At 49.2% G+C, this 13,872-nt stretch overlaps 2 protein-coding genes across 3 annotated transcripts in view; both read left to right on the top strand.

Annotated features, from left to right (window-relative positions):
- Positions 1-6: 6 nt before the first annotated feature.
- Positions 7-13,377, top strand: LOC102257459 (dehydrogenase/reductase SDR family member 4). 2 transcript variants are annotated; one of them, XM_005859605.2, is made up of 8 exons: positions 7-168; positions 1,416-1,593; positions 6,746-6,847; positions 10,050-10,120; positions 10,216-10,267; positions 10,554-10,688; positions 11,112-11,167; positions 12,875-13,377. In XM_005859605.2, exons 1-8 carry the CDS (start codon positions 38-40, stop codon positions 12,987-12,989), a joined length of 840 nt encoding a protein of 279 aa, XP_005859667.1. In that variant the 5' UTR covers positions 7-37; the 3' UTR covers positions 12,990-13,377. The 2 variants fall into 2 exon arrangements, with proteins under 2 accessions (XP_005859667.1, XP_005859671.1); XM_005859609.2 differs by lacking the exons at positions 10,050-10,120; positions 10,554-10,688 and having other exon boundaries at positions 12,875-12,925.
- A 405-nt stretch (positions 13,378-13,782) lies between these two features.
- Positions 13,783-13,872, top strand: part of LRRC16B (leucine rich repeat containing 16B) — a 16,671-nt gene continuing 16,581 nt past the window's right edge. Inside the window, exon 1 of the mRNA XM_005859617.2 lies at positions 13,783-13,852. Within this exon, the coding sequence (XP_005859679.1) occupies positions 13,783-13,852 (70 nt within the window). The remainder of the gene's footprint in view (positions 13,853-13,872) is intronic.

Raw genomic sequence — 13,872 nt, 5'->3', positions numbered from 1 at the left:
CCACGGGGCGCGGAACCTTGCACAACCGATCGGCGCCATGCATAAGGCGGGGCTGCTGCTGGGCGCCTGTGTCCGGTCGTGGAAGTCGGTGCGGATGGCTAGCTCCGGGGTGGCGCGCCGGGACCCGCTCGCGAATAAGGTGGCCCTAGTAACGGCCTCCACCGACGGGTGAGTGCCCGGCCCGGAGTCTTTGAGGCCCCCCGTTGTCTGGACAGGCGGTAACTCCCGTCCTTTGCCTCCCGGGTCGCGTCCTCAGCCTCACACGCGGCCCAGGAAGTCAGGGACCACGTGGTTGGCCTGCAGCGTCCCAGTCTCCTCCGCTGCTGCCTCCGCGCCATTGCGCCAGCTCAGTGCTGCCCCCTTCAACCCAGGGCCTCAGTGCTCTGCGCTGCCCCAATCCACTGGCCCTGAGTCTAGGAAGACCAGATGCCAGAAGTTCAAGACAGCCCAGATTTAAAAAATACTATAAATATATATATGCTGTCCCACTGCCTCCATGGACTCTGGAAATGTTCCAGACACCCCATTTGGGCACCTCAACAAGTCTCCCAGAACCGCGCCCCTTACCTAGACAAGACTAACCTATTCAAATTTTTGTTTGGCTGAGTACATTTTGGCCTCCATTGCACAGCCTATCTCTGCACCCACCGCTCTTGTGTATACTGCTTCTCATCACAGGACTTTGCTAGACACCAACTCGGCACGAAACTAAAATACAAATGGACTGGAAACGCTAATAGCTAACAATTGCAAAATGTATAGCCCTCACTCCCAGGAGAGTAAAATAAAAAATTTACATTTTTGCCCTGACCGGTTTGGCTCAGTGGATAGAGCATCGGCCTGTGGACTGTAAGGTCCCAGGTTCGATTCTGGTCAAGGGCATGTGTACCTTGGTTGCGGGCACATCCCCAGTAGGAGGTGTGCAGGAGGCAGCTGATCGATGTTTCTCTCTCATCGGTGTTTCTAACTCTCTATCTCTCTCCCTTACTCACTGTAAAAAATCAATAAAATATATTTTTTTAAAAATTTACATTTTTGACCAGAGACCCACCCTTTCATATTCACCCCCAAAACATAACTAACGATAGAATTTTGAGATGCTGCAGACTAATAAGGTCGATATTTGGGGGCAGGGCTCTTCCAATCATGGAAGTGGCTGCTGCTGCACCCCTAGCTCACTTCTTTCCCCTCATTCCCTACAGGGTATGGGGCCTGTACCCCATGGTGCTGGGGCCTGTGGAAGGTGATGTCACTTTCTGGGAACCTAGTCTGAGGCCAAAACCATAAGAAAACTAAGCAAAGGAGTGTCCAAAAGGAGAGCTAGAATTCAAACCAGGGCAGTCTGACTCTGGAGCCCATGCTTTCAACCTCTTCCCCGTGCTGGCCTTGACCGTCCATATCTCTCTCTGCCACAGGATCGGCTTGGCAATCGCCCGGCGGCTGGCCCAGGATGGGGCCCATGTGGTGGTCAGCAGCCGGAAGCAGCAGAACGTGGACCGGGCAGTGGCAGCGCTGCAGGGGGAGGGGCTGAGCGTGACGGGCACCGTGTGCCATGTGGGGAAGGCTGAGGACCGCGAGCAGCTGGTGACCACGGTGAGCAGCAAGGATATGGGCACAGAGCCAGGAGGTGGCAGAAGGGAACCAGCCTCAGCCTCCTTCCCAGCTTTCCTGGACCACATGGGTGTGATCCAAGCCAGCACTATTAACTAAAACATAACAGTGTGTTCTGCATACCCACACCAGTCCACCAGCACACTTTTATTGTGTGCCTTTCTGTTATGTCTCCACGAATCATCCCATCATCCCAGTCAGAGAATCAAAAACCACTCTAATGCTTCAGCCCTTGGGAGCACCAAAAAAAAAAAAAAAACACCACAGCTGGTCCCGAATCTCCAGTAGTTTCCAATTTAATTGGGTAGATGAGATGGGTAGATACAATCACAAAATAGATGTTCCCACCTATCAGCAAATCAGCAATCAATCCCCAGTTCTTCAACGTAGAGGCAGTCCCTGGAAACCTGCAGGAGGAAGCCCACCATGTTTCAGCCACCTACTGTGTGCCATTCACTTTGTTCAGAGTGTTACACAGGTCATCTCCAAACCTGACAACAACCCAAACAAGGCAAAGACTTTTCTCCTTGTTTACACTCTGCTCAGAAAGGTGGAGCCATATCCCAAGGTCCAACAGCCAGTAAGAAAGGAGCTGTGTCATCCAGACTTGCCAAGCTGCCTACAGACTGCCAGGCGTTTCCCCATTATCGTCGGGTCAGGCCTTGTGTGCCCACTTGGACTTTACTCTCAAAGGCAGGTCTAAGCCAGTGTCAGAGTTGGTACTTGGCACCAGCCTTCCAGCTACACAGGAAAATACCAACATCTGGCAAAGAGGCTCCCCTTCTCTCAGGCTCAGGGCCTGCACTTCATTTCCTGGAGTGGAAGAGAGAATCTACCCTAGAATGGAAAGTGTAGGATTGTACTAACCAAATGGCAGAAATTATTTGGGTAATATTAGAAGAGGGGGATGTTAAACAATGGTCGATGGCATAAGGTTATTCCATTTTGAAAGAACTGTTTGGGAATGCTCAAGTGAGCATTGGAGCCAGGCTGGGGTGGCTCAGTTGGTTGAGCATGGTCCCATGCACCTTTCGATTCCCAGTCAGGGCACATGCCAGGGTTATGGGCTTGACCCCCAGTTGGGGGCATGCAGGAGGCAGCCAATCAGTGTTTCATCACTGTTCCATGAATGTTTCTATCTCTCCCTCTCCCTTCCTCTCTCTCTAAAAAAACAATAAAAACATATTTAAATATATATACCTGTTTTTTAAAAAAAAATGTGATTAGAGAAAGTCAAATGTAGGTTCAAGAAAGTGACCTCGTCTGGCATAGGCTGCTGGACAAAGCCCGAGATTGGGACCTTGATCCTGAGGCTGAAGGGAGCCATCTGGGATGCTGGACCAATTAGTGGCTAGCCGTATGAAAGTATGTAAAACTTAATGTCAAAATCCTGCAGCCCTGGCCCAGTGGCGAAGCTTGAGCTAAACCTTGAGGAGGAGGTGGATGGACAGATGGCGTAGGACAGGATTCCAGATGACCCTGCAAAGTGCGCAGGCAGCCCAGGAGGGAAGAGGAGAGCCCCGCCAGCCCCACAGCAGAGAGCGCAGGGTCAGGAGTGCTGGCGTCATGGGCTGGTGGGAAGGAGGGACACTGGAGCCTCCACAGCCTCCCAAAGGAGTTCCGACATCCTTGTAGGAAGTCAGAGGCCGTGTGAGGTGTTGAGCAAGATGAAAATGTTATTAAAGAAAGAATCTGGCGCTGGTAGGAAGGATGTATTGGACCAGAGGAAACTCTGAGCCAGGGAGATCAGTGAAGAAGCTGTTGCTGTCACTCAGGTCTAGAGCAGTGGTGGTGGGACCAAATGGGTATATGCCCAAGAGACGTCTAGTGGAACCAACCAAGACTTCTTTCTAACCCGGCATCAAGAAATGGGAAGCAGAGGAGAGGAGCAGAACAACTCCCAGGGCAAGTCAGGGTGGGGAGTAATGGGATACTTGTTAGCAATTTGAGATGTGTGCTACCAGTTGCCAGCTGTCACCCTGTAATGAGGAAAGCTGTGCTCTGAGGATAGTTACTACCCAGTAACCTCCCAACCTGCACCTTGAAGCTTCTCAAAGGTGTGGTGAGTGGAAACCAGATCAGCCGCTGCTCCACTTGATTATATTTTTCTAAAAAAATACTAGTGGCCCGGTGCACAAAATTCATGCAGGGGGTGGGCGCTGTCCCTCAGCCCGGCCTGCACCCTCTCCAATGTGGGACCCCTCGGGGGCAGTGCGACTGCCGGTTTAGGCCAGAACTGGCAGTCGGACATCCCTCTTGCAATCCGGGACCACTGGCTCTAACTGCTCACCTGCCTGCCTGCCTGATCGCCCCTAACCAATCTGCCTGTCAGCCTGTTTACCCCCAACTGGCCCCCCAGCTGGCCTTCTCGCCCCCAACTGCCCCCCCTGCCAACCTGCTAGCCCCCAACTGCCTCCCCTCCTGGCCTGATCACCCCTAACCGCCTCTGCCTCGGCCCCACCACCATAGCTTTGTCCGGAAGGACATCCAGAGGGTCTCCTGGAAGGTCTCCCAGTCTAATTAGCATATTACCCTTTTATTAGTATAGATACCTATCACACCCTAGCCAGCATTGCTCAGTGGTTAGAGCGTCAGCCTTCACACCAAAGTGTCTCGGGCACATACCTAGGTTACGGGCTCGCTCCTCACCCCTGATGAGGGCTCATGCAAGAGGCAACCAATCAATGTGTCTCTCTTCCATCAATGTTTCTCTCTCTCCCTCCCTCCCTCTCTTCCACTCTCTCTGAAAAAGCAATGGAAAAAATATCCTCAGGACACAGAGCAACCAATGCTTAACTACTTTTGTGTAGTGATCGCACAATTTAGAGAAAGGCTTAGAAGACACCAGCTGGATAGCCAGAATACCTTTCTCATTAATCTTCTATGCTCCTCTATCTCTGTTCAATCAAAACCCAGCCTCCTCCCCTGTCCGTGCTGATAGGCCTAGAAGGAGAGGGATGCACAGCAGAAATCAAAAAGTTCCAGGTGATTCTGGTGCAATCCACCACCTTCTCCCCACCCCCAAAGACGCATGCACAGGCCACAGCACACACTTTCTAACGTATTCTGCTCTTTGTGGGTCACAAGTCCCTAGGCCAGGCTTACACAGAGCCAAGGCAAATGACTGGGGCTTTGTGCCAGGACGCTAAAATTTAGAGAGCGCAAGAACGTATTGATACTGGTTTTTAAAGATTATGTGACTTTAAATTTTTGTGAAATTTACATGTTGACAGCTCAGGCGTTAAAAACATCTGAGCTTAGCACCTAGTTAGCAAGAATAATTAGTTAAAACGGGAGCTAGCAGATGGTACACATTGTTAATAACACCCCTCCCTGTGCCAAATCATGAAGCACAAAGTCAACTTAGTGCCCATTTAATGCTGCTTGCCCCAGGCAAAAAAATTGCCAGTTCTGGCCCTGACTAGTGTGGCTCAGTTGGTTGGACTATCATCCTGAACATCTAAAGGTTACAGGCTCAATTCCGGATCAGGGCACATACCTGAGTTGCGGTTCAATCCCAATCGGGGTATGTATGGGAGGCAACAGGTCAATGATTCTCTCTCACATCGATGATTCTCATTCTCTCTCTCTCTCTCCCTCCCTCCCTCCCTCCCTCCCTCTCTCTCTCTCTCCCTCTAAAAATCAAAAACAGCCCTAGCCAGTTTTTCTCAGTGGTAAGAGCATCGGCCCTTGGACCAAGGGGTCTAGGGTTTGATTCCCAGTCAAGGGCATGTGCCTTGGTTCCTGGTTCACTCCCCAGCCCCAGTCAGGGTGCATGCAGGAGGCAACTGGTCAATATGTCTCTCTCACATTGATGTTTCTCTCTCTCTCTCTCTCTCTCTCTCTCTCTCTCTCTCCCCTCCTCCTCCCTCCCTTTCACTCTCTGAAAATTAATGGAAACAATATCCTCGTGCCCTAACCGGTTTGGCTCAGTGGATAGAGCGTCAGCCTGTGGACTCAAGGGTCCCGGGTTTGATTCCGGTCAAGGGCATGTGCCTTGGTTGCAGGCACATACCCAGTAGGGAGTGTGCAGGAGGCAGCTGATCGATGTTTCTCTCTCATCGATGTTTTTAGCTCTCTATCCCTCTCCCTTCCTCTCTGTAAAAAAATCAATTAAAAAAAATATCCTCGTGTGAGGATTTAAAAAACAACAACAATAAAAGCATATCCTCAGATGAGGATAACAAAAAATTGCCAGTTCTGGGCAAATGCAAAGTCTGATTTCAGGGTGGTATGTTGTTGGCAGATTCTGTTTGGCCAATCGTTACTCCAGCACATTCCTGCTACCACATACTTACTATTTAGTAAGGAGGTGAGATGTTACCCGTGGTTTTCCCAGTTTCAATCTCAGCTCTGCCTAGAATCTTCCATGCCTCCAGGCCATTAAAGGGGGCGTGGAGGGATGACATGATCACCAAGTGCAGAACCGCTTAATCCCAGACGGTGTCCCCCCCCATTAGACCGATCTCAGTTCTGCCACCACAACTAGCTTTGCGCCCTGAGCAGATCTCTCTACCTCTCCCACAGACCAAAATGAACAGGCCTCCTGTGCTTAGCTGACCCTAATATGTCATTCCTGACTTATAGGGTCTTGAGAAAGTAACTTACCTGGACCTCAGAGTTACCACCTTCACCATAAGGACATGCGGCTAACTGACCTCACGGCCCCTCCCAGGGGTCACTTTCTCTGAGTCCATCTAAACCAGTTTCTCCATTCAGGGAGGCGTGGGAAGGTTGCGTCTGAGATCATGGTAACTCATATCAAGGAGAACTGGACAGTGAGCACTTGGAGAAATGGGGCTGGGATTCCGTGTGAAAAGAAGAGGGTCTAGAAATAGATTTTGAGGTGACAGCGAGGCCATGAGAATAAAGGAGCTCCCCAAAGAGAAGGTGCAATGAGCAAAGGGTCCGCAACAGCCTTAGAAGAAGTGGGGGCAGGAAGAACAGATATCAAAGATATGAGACAACCTTCAGTGTTTAGCAGAGGTTAGGGTGCTTTTAGAGAAAAATGTTCCCAGAAACAGAGATGTCATGTTGACATCATTTTGTTCCTAACAAGGAATTCTCTATCACCATTAATCAATGCTCGTCCCCGACTGACCCGAAGCCCTGACTCAGACCTGACTCTCTCCAGGCCGTGAAGCTTCACGGGGGCATCGACATCCTGGTCTCCAACGCTGCCGTCAACCCTTTCTTTGGAAACCTCATGGACGTCACCGAGGAGGTGTGGGACAAGGTAAGAGGGAATAAAGCTCAAGGGGCGGGCCTCAGAGAGCAGCGCAAACTCAGTCTGCCTTTACCATGCATTTGTCAGGTGCAATGTGCTAGTAAATGGGAGGAATCCTGGGGATTTGCACCTGGAGTGCACCTGGGAAAGGGCTGGTGGGCGTGGCTTCCTCTCTCCCTGCCCATCTCTTTCATTGCTGCTTCTCCCAGTCTTGTCTTCTTCCATTTGCTCCTTCCTAGCGACCTTCTTCCCTGCACCCCGGCCTTCACTGTGCCCTCATCCAGGTGCCTCTTCCTGGTTTACCTCCAGCAGACATGGCAGCTAATCTGCCGATAACTGATACATTGAAATCTGCGCACCACCTGTCCCCTTGTTCCGCTGCCAAAAAAGAGTATTTCTCATGAGTTGGAAAACTTTAATAGCTGCTAGTTCAGCGAGATACCAATTCTGGTGAAATGACCTAAGTTGCTGCTTTATAACATACAGCCTCTGAAAAAGACCTGCGCTCTTTTCCTCTTAACGGCAACAAGTGAATTGGAGATCCCGCTGTCCAAATTCAAGTGTGGAATTTTGGGTTTTATGTGAATGTGTATAATCACACTACATTTATAATATATTTCGCTCACCTACATTCTTTAATTATAAAGCCTTAATTAAAATGTCTGTCTTTGTTTATTAAGGTTAATATTCCCACATGATTTGGAAATGCCGGGTCTTTTGTAGTTGCCCCTGGTTTTGCTTTTCTTCTGATGTCATCAATATCTCAACACTGAATTTAAGAATACTAAAATATCGTAGTTTATCAGTGCTTCACAGACAGAGAGACCAAAGTGCCGACTGTTCTTCAGTGAGTCGGTTCCTGATTGATATTCTTTAAGGTAGAAAAACATCTTTCATGAGCAGTCTGAATGGAGACCACAGGAAAATAATTTTAAACCAAGTAATTTTTCTTTTTAGTTTGCATTTTTTTAAAAAATATCACAGTACATCAAATCTAAATGCCAGGGTTGATTCTTGATTAAACCTTGGATTTTTCAAATAAGGACAAATGGGAGCCCCGCCAGTGTTGCTCAGTGGTTCAGCATCAACCTGTGAACCAGGAGGTCACTGTTCGATTCCGTGGTCAGGGCACATGCCCAGGTTGGGGGCTCTATCCCCAGTAGGGGGCGTGCAGGAGGCAGCCGATTGATGATTCTCTCTCGTCATTGATGTTTCTATTTCTCTCTCCCTTCCTCTCTGAAATCAATAAAAACTTTTTTTTTTAAAAAAAAGGACTTTTGGGAGACAATTGGGGAAATTTTATTATGGGCAGCACATTAGATAAAATCATTATTATCAGTGTTAAATTTCTTGGGTGTGATCATGGATTATAACCTCTTAGAGAATATCCGTAAGTATTAGTGTTAGAGCATTATGACATCTGCACCTTAACCTTCAGTGGTTCAGGGAAAAACACAGTCAGAACAAAACAACAAGAAAGCCCACTACATGGGAGAACATATTTGCCAACATTATATCTGATAAGGGCCTAATCTCCAACATTTATAGGGAACTCATACAACTTAACAAAAGGAAGATAAACAATCCAATCAAAAAATGGGCAAAGGACCTAAATAGACACCTTTCAAAAGAGGACATTCAGAAAGCCAAGAGACATATGAAAACATGCTCAAAGTCACTAATCATCCGAGAGATGCAAATCAAAACAACAATGAGGTACCATCTCACACCTGTCAGAATGGCTATCATCAACAAATCAACAAACGACAAGTGCTGGAGAGGATGTGGAGAAAAAGGAACACTCGTGCACTGCTGGTGGGAATGCAGACTGGTGCAGCCACTATGGAAGACAGTATGGAGTTTCCTCAAAAAACTGGAAATGGAACTCCCATTTGACCCTGTGATCCCACTTCTAGGAATATATCCCAAGAAACCAAAAACACCAATCAGAAAGGATATATGCACCCCTATGTTCATAGCAGCACAATTCACCATAGCTAAGATTTGGAAACAGCCTAAGTGCCCATCAGTAGATGAATGGATTAGAAAACTGTGGTACATCTACACGATGGAATACTATGCTGCTGTAAAAAAGAAGGAACTCTTACCATTTGCAACAGCATGGATGGAACTGGAGAGCATTATGCTAAGTGAAATAAGCCAGTCAATGAAGGAAAAATACCACATGATCTCACTCATTCATGGATAATAGAGACCATTATGGTTGCGGGCACATCCCCAGTGGGAGATGTGCAGGAGGCAGCTGATCGATGTTTCTCTCTCATCGATGTTTCTAACTCTCTATCTCTCTCCCTTCCTCTCTGTAAAAAACGAATAAAATATATTTAAAAAACAAAACAAAACAAACAAAAAAATCAATACAATTTGTAATAATTTAAGCAATAAAAATATATATTTAAAAAAGAAAAAAGAAAAACACAGTCAGGGCAAAAGGGACAAAATGTGAACCATTGATGAATTAGGTAAAAGATATCCATTGTACTTCTTTTTCAACTTTTCTGTACGATTGAAATTTTTCAAAATAAGAGTTTGCCAGGGCGCGTAGGAGGGGACTACCTCAGCAGCAGTGGTGATGCGTTGTTTTAAATTATGGGCGTGAGGTTTTGATTCCAGCCTGTGCCCCAGCTTCCCCAAAATGATCCCACTTCTCCTCATAACCCCACTTTCCAACAAATGTTCGGCCAGACAGTCCGCCCTGGAGGGCCAGGAGCATCGCAGCCCCTGAGCTCAGGAGCCAGAGCAGTCAGTGCTGGAGCGCCCCAGGGGCCCCAGGTCAGGCCCCATTTTCCCTGAGAAGCACGGCCCACTCCCTGGCAGATCCCAGGAGGCCCACCTCATTCCAGGCTCTCCCTAATGAGAAGAAACAGAAAATCCGGCTAAAATCCGACATAGCCCTGAGAGTTTAGGTCCATTCTAGGCCAGATCACACTTGGCTAGTTAGGAAACAAGATGAACCAGGCTCCATTCTTTCTCACCCCGGCCTAATTTTCATTCTCTCACTGAATACGCTGGTGAGAGACACTTCTTTCTCCCTGGGCCTTGGTTTCTTCGCTTGTAAGGTCCCGGAAATCATCTCCAAGATCTCCACCCGCCCCAACAGGCAGATCCGAGAGAACCTATTCTGAGTGCGCATCGCCCTGCCCTCTCCAGCTCCCCCCTCATGCTGCTCCCCTTCTTCTCTCGGTTTCAGATTCTGGACATTAATGTGAAGGCCACAGCCCTGATGACAAAGGCAGTGGTGCCAGAGATGGAGAAACGAGGGTACGGAGAAGGAGAGGGAGCCTGGGTGTGACGGCCCCACGTGGTCTGAGGGCGGGGTCGCTGCTGGGAAGAGGGTCATTCTCTTCTCTTTCCAGAGGCGGCTCAGTGGTGATTGTGGCCTCCATAGCAGCCTACGTCCCGTTTCCTGTAAGAGCCCCTTCCTCTGCTACTTCCATCCTGCACCTTTCTACCCTCCAGTCCCCCGAAGGAGTTTGTGTCCCCTTTTGCAATCACCCCACCAAGTCCCTTCCCATAAAACAGATGCCCGGCCTCCACGAACCCCAGCATTGGGGAGGGTGAGCCTCAAGACCGTTTTCTAACTGCGACCCTCCGTTACAGGAGATGCCCTGTGATCTACTGCCCTTTATGTCTTCCAATAAGAACCAAGAATGAACCAAAAACAAAGAGACTAACCCATTTTTCCTTTCCCCAGGGCCTGGGCCCTTACAATGTCAGTAAAACAGCCTTGCTGGGCCTCGGCAAGAACCTGGCCATAGAACTGGCCCAAAGTAACATCAGGGTGAACTGCCTGGCGCCCGGAATCATCAAGACTAACTTCAGCCAAGTGGTGAGGAGGGGCTGTCCTGCATCCTGCTGGGAGAGCTGGCGCCGGGGTCCTGAGCTCCCAGTCACCCCTGCTCCCCTCCCCAGCCTTTCTGTCGCCCCCTCCATGCCAGCCACCTGTCCGGACCAGACCCGCCCTTTCTCCGGGTGTTCGGTGGAGACTGAGAAACTCAGACTCTATTCACACCGTTTCATATCTCCTTAAGTGGGTGGGGATGGGGAGACCCAGTGAAACGCCTCACTAGACTCTGAAAAGAATGAAACAGAAGAGGGCAGTGGGGAGACGCTGGGGGCTAGGAAGAACTAGGAAGTGGAAGAGGGCCTCTCTCTACCCTTCCTCTCCCGCAATGTGAGGGCGGGCAGTTTCCCCCATGCCTGGCCCCCCTTTTTTCGTCTTTCACATAAAGAGATTCCCCTTTTCCTGCAGTTGTGGATGGACAAGGCAAGAGAGGAGAGCTTAAAAGAAGCCATGCGGATAAGAAGGTAAGGTGTCACAGAGAGAGTTAAGAGGGATAAAGATGGGAAGATACGGCCCCTCACACAGCCCACATGGCGTGTCTCTTGGTCCCACAGACAGCAGGGGCATGCTCTCCTCTGCCTCAAACACTCACACTTCACAAGCTCATGAACACTGCACCGCCACAGTGAGGGGCGGGGCTACCGGGAGTCTGCTTCCATTGCAAAAGCAAACACAGATGTGTCCAGGTTTCAGCAGAGAAGAGCTCTGGGAGAGGCCCTGACTCCTGTCTCCAGCTGGCTGCTTGCCACCACCTCTAGGCATCCCTAGCTACTAGGGACCAAAACCAAAACATGCTTTTTTAGTTCTCTTTGAATAAAAAGTCATGTGTGTTTTTGAAAGTCATGTTTTCAAAGCTCAGGTTGATGATCCTACAACCCAAATAAAAGGACTGAAGAGCTTTTACTAAGTCCCAAACTCCCCTTGCCTAAGAAAACTAGCCTCCTCCCCAAGGGGCTGGACGAACTGTTCCAGCACCTTCATCTGGCTCCCTTTCCTCCAAGCTCCCTGCCTCTCTCCAACTTCAGGCTTCGGGGAACTCTTGTCTTCAGCTTCTCCATCTTGTCCCTCAAGGACTACTTGTGCAAACAGGCCAACTTAAGGGAGAAGATCCCTTCCATTGCTCCCAAAGCACCTGATGTCAGCATGAGCTGCAGGCCTAGTCCACAGCTCACTAATAAGCCGGGGTATTGTCTTCCTAGAACCCTAGTGACTCACTAGCCCCATCCTTCTCAATCTTGAGTGCCTATTCGACTCAGCTAGGGAGCTTATGAAACTGTAGATGGTCAGGCCCCACTCCCAAAGATTTTTTTTTTATTATTGCTTAGAGAGAGAGAGAGAGAGAAACTTTGATTTGTTGTTCCATTTATTTAAGCATTCACTGGTTGTTTCTTGTTTGTGCCCTGACTGGGGATCGAACCCACAGCCTTGGCTATTGGGTCAATGCTCTAACCAACTGAGCTACCCAGCCAGGGCCCAAAGATTCTTTTTTATTGGTCCAAGGCAAGTCCTGGGCATCTTTTGGGCAGGGGTGGTGGGGAAGGAGGCGGGAGGTGTTAAGCCTTCCTGATGATTATAATATACAACTAGGATGAAGAACCACTAATCTAGGTTTGAGATACGCACTCTGCCCCACCTCTAGAGAACTCGGGCAGTTATGTTAAAATGTTCCCAACTAAGCAATCACTGATACAAACACTGAGAATTAGCACATTCTCACAAAATGAACCTGATTCTAAGGGACAAAAATAGATTCCTGAAAGTGTTATCTGTGAATTAAAGCTGTGCAAATGGAGTCATTTTAAACAAACCATTTACTATCTCACAGACTCCCTGACACTTGACTAGTATGCACACATGTGAAACAAATTATTTGAAGTATAAAATAGCTGCTCACAAGTTTATCTATAAAATCTTGGATTTTGGTGTCCTGAGTTCTCTAAAGAACAAAGTATCTCTATTATTTGAATATAACTTATAGTGGTTTTCTCAGAGTACAGTACTTATGCTTATACTAAATTATAACAGCTTGTCATCATGATAACCCAATTTGATGGGCCTCTACACTGGTCCTGAAAAATCATCTGATACTTATTGATTAAGCAACTTCCATTCTCTGTGGGGGCCTGGCCTGTTTGATTTTTACCCCCTTCTTTGTTTTCCCTGCACCCCAGGTTAGGCACGCCAGAAGACTGTGCAGGCATTGTGTCTTTCCTGTGCTCTGAAGATGCCAGCTACATCACTGGGGAAACAGTGACAGTGGCTGGAGGGGCCCCCTCCCGCCTCTGAGTACCTGGAGAGAGTCTACCCGGGCAGAGATTGGGCTTCAGCCCCCATCGGGTTCCAGCCTTTACCACCTCTGTCACACTGCTCACCTTCCCCAGAAATCAGTTACACCCTGTGACAAGATCCAGCCTTCCCTGCCATCAAGGTTCGGTCTTAGGGGATTCCTGTTGTTGCTGTAGCCTTGGATAAAGACTTCCCCTGAGGACACGGGATAGGCCTGCTGAGTAGGCTGAGTCTACCTTGGCAAAAAATACATTTTTTTATTTCCTGGCAGGGGGCAATTTGAGGGAGACGGGAGAGAAGGGCCTGGAGTTGAAGGAGGGGCTGGGAAGGTTGGAAATTAATTTGCAAATGAGGTGCAAATAAAATGCAGATGATCGTGTTGCTTTAACTCAATGTGTTCATTCTTTAGTGTGGGGTGCACAGGTGTGGTAGCTGAGCAGAGAGCATAAGTCTGAGGGAACTGGATCTCTGGGTCCCCTAACCTTCCTCCCGGTCTCCAGGACCTGAGCGTGTTGCTCGGAGTGGAGGTGTCTGCAGAGCTGCCAGCTGGAAGGAGGCGGCATGGGAACTCCCAGAGCGCCACAGGGATCCCCAAGGCTGGGCAGCAGGAGAGGAAGGACGAACTCCCCCAGATCTGGCCAAGTCCTCTCCTGGCATTGCCCTGGGCCCCGAGTTCCCTCGCAGGTCCGCGAGGGCGAGCTGGACCGCCCGAACAAACGGGAAAAGGAAGGGGTCTTGCAAGGATGAACGGGGTACCCAGACCCACAAACAAAAGACATGGGTTTTGCTCGTGATGCTCGAGGAGTGTGTGGCACGCAAGGCGGGGACGCTGTCCCCCGCCCAGGACATGGCCCGGGCTCCTGGCAACACGCACCCGGCGTCG

The sequence above is a fragment of the Myotis brandtii genome, unplaced genomic scaffold (genome assembly GCF_000412655.1).
Source record: "Myotis brandtii unplaced genomic scaffold, ASM41265v1 scaffold1279, whole genome shotgun sequence".
In the NCBI taxonomy this organism is placed as follows: Eukaryota; Metazoa; Chordata; class Mammalia; order Chiroptera; family Vespertilionidae; genus Myotis; species Myotis brandtii.
Note: the sequence above shows the minus strand (reverse complement) of the source record. Positions and strands in the feature narration are given on the sequence as shown.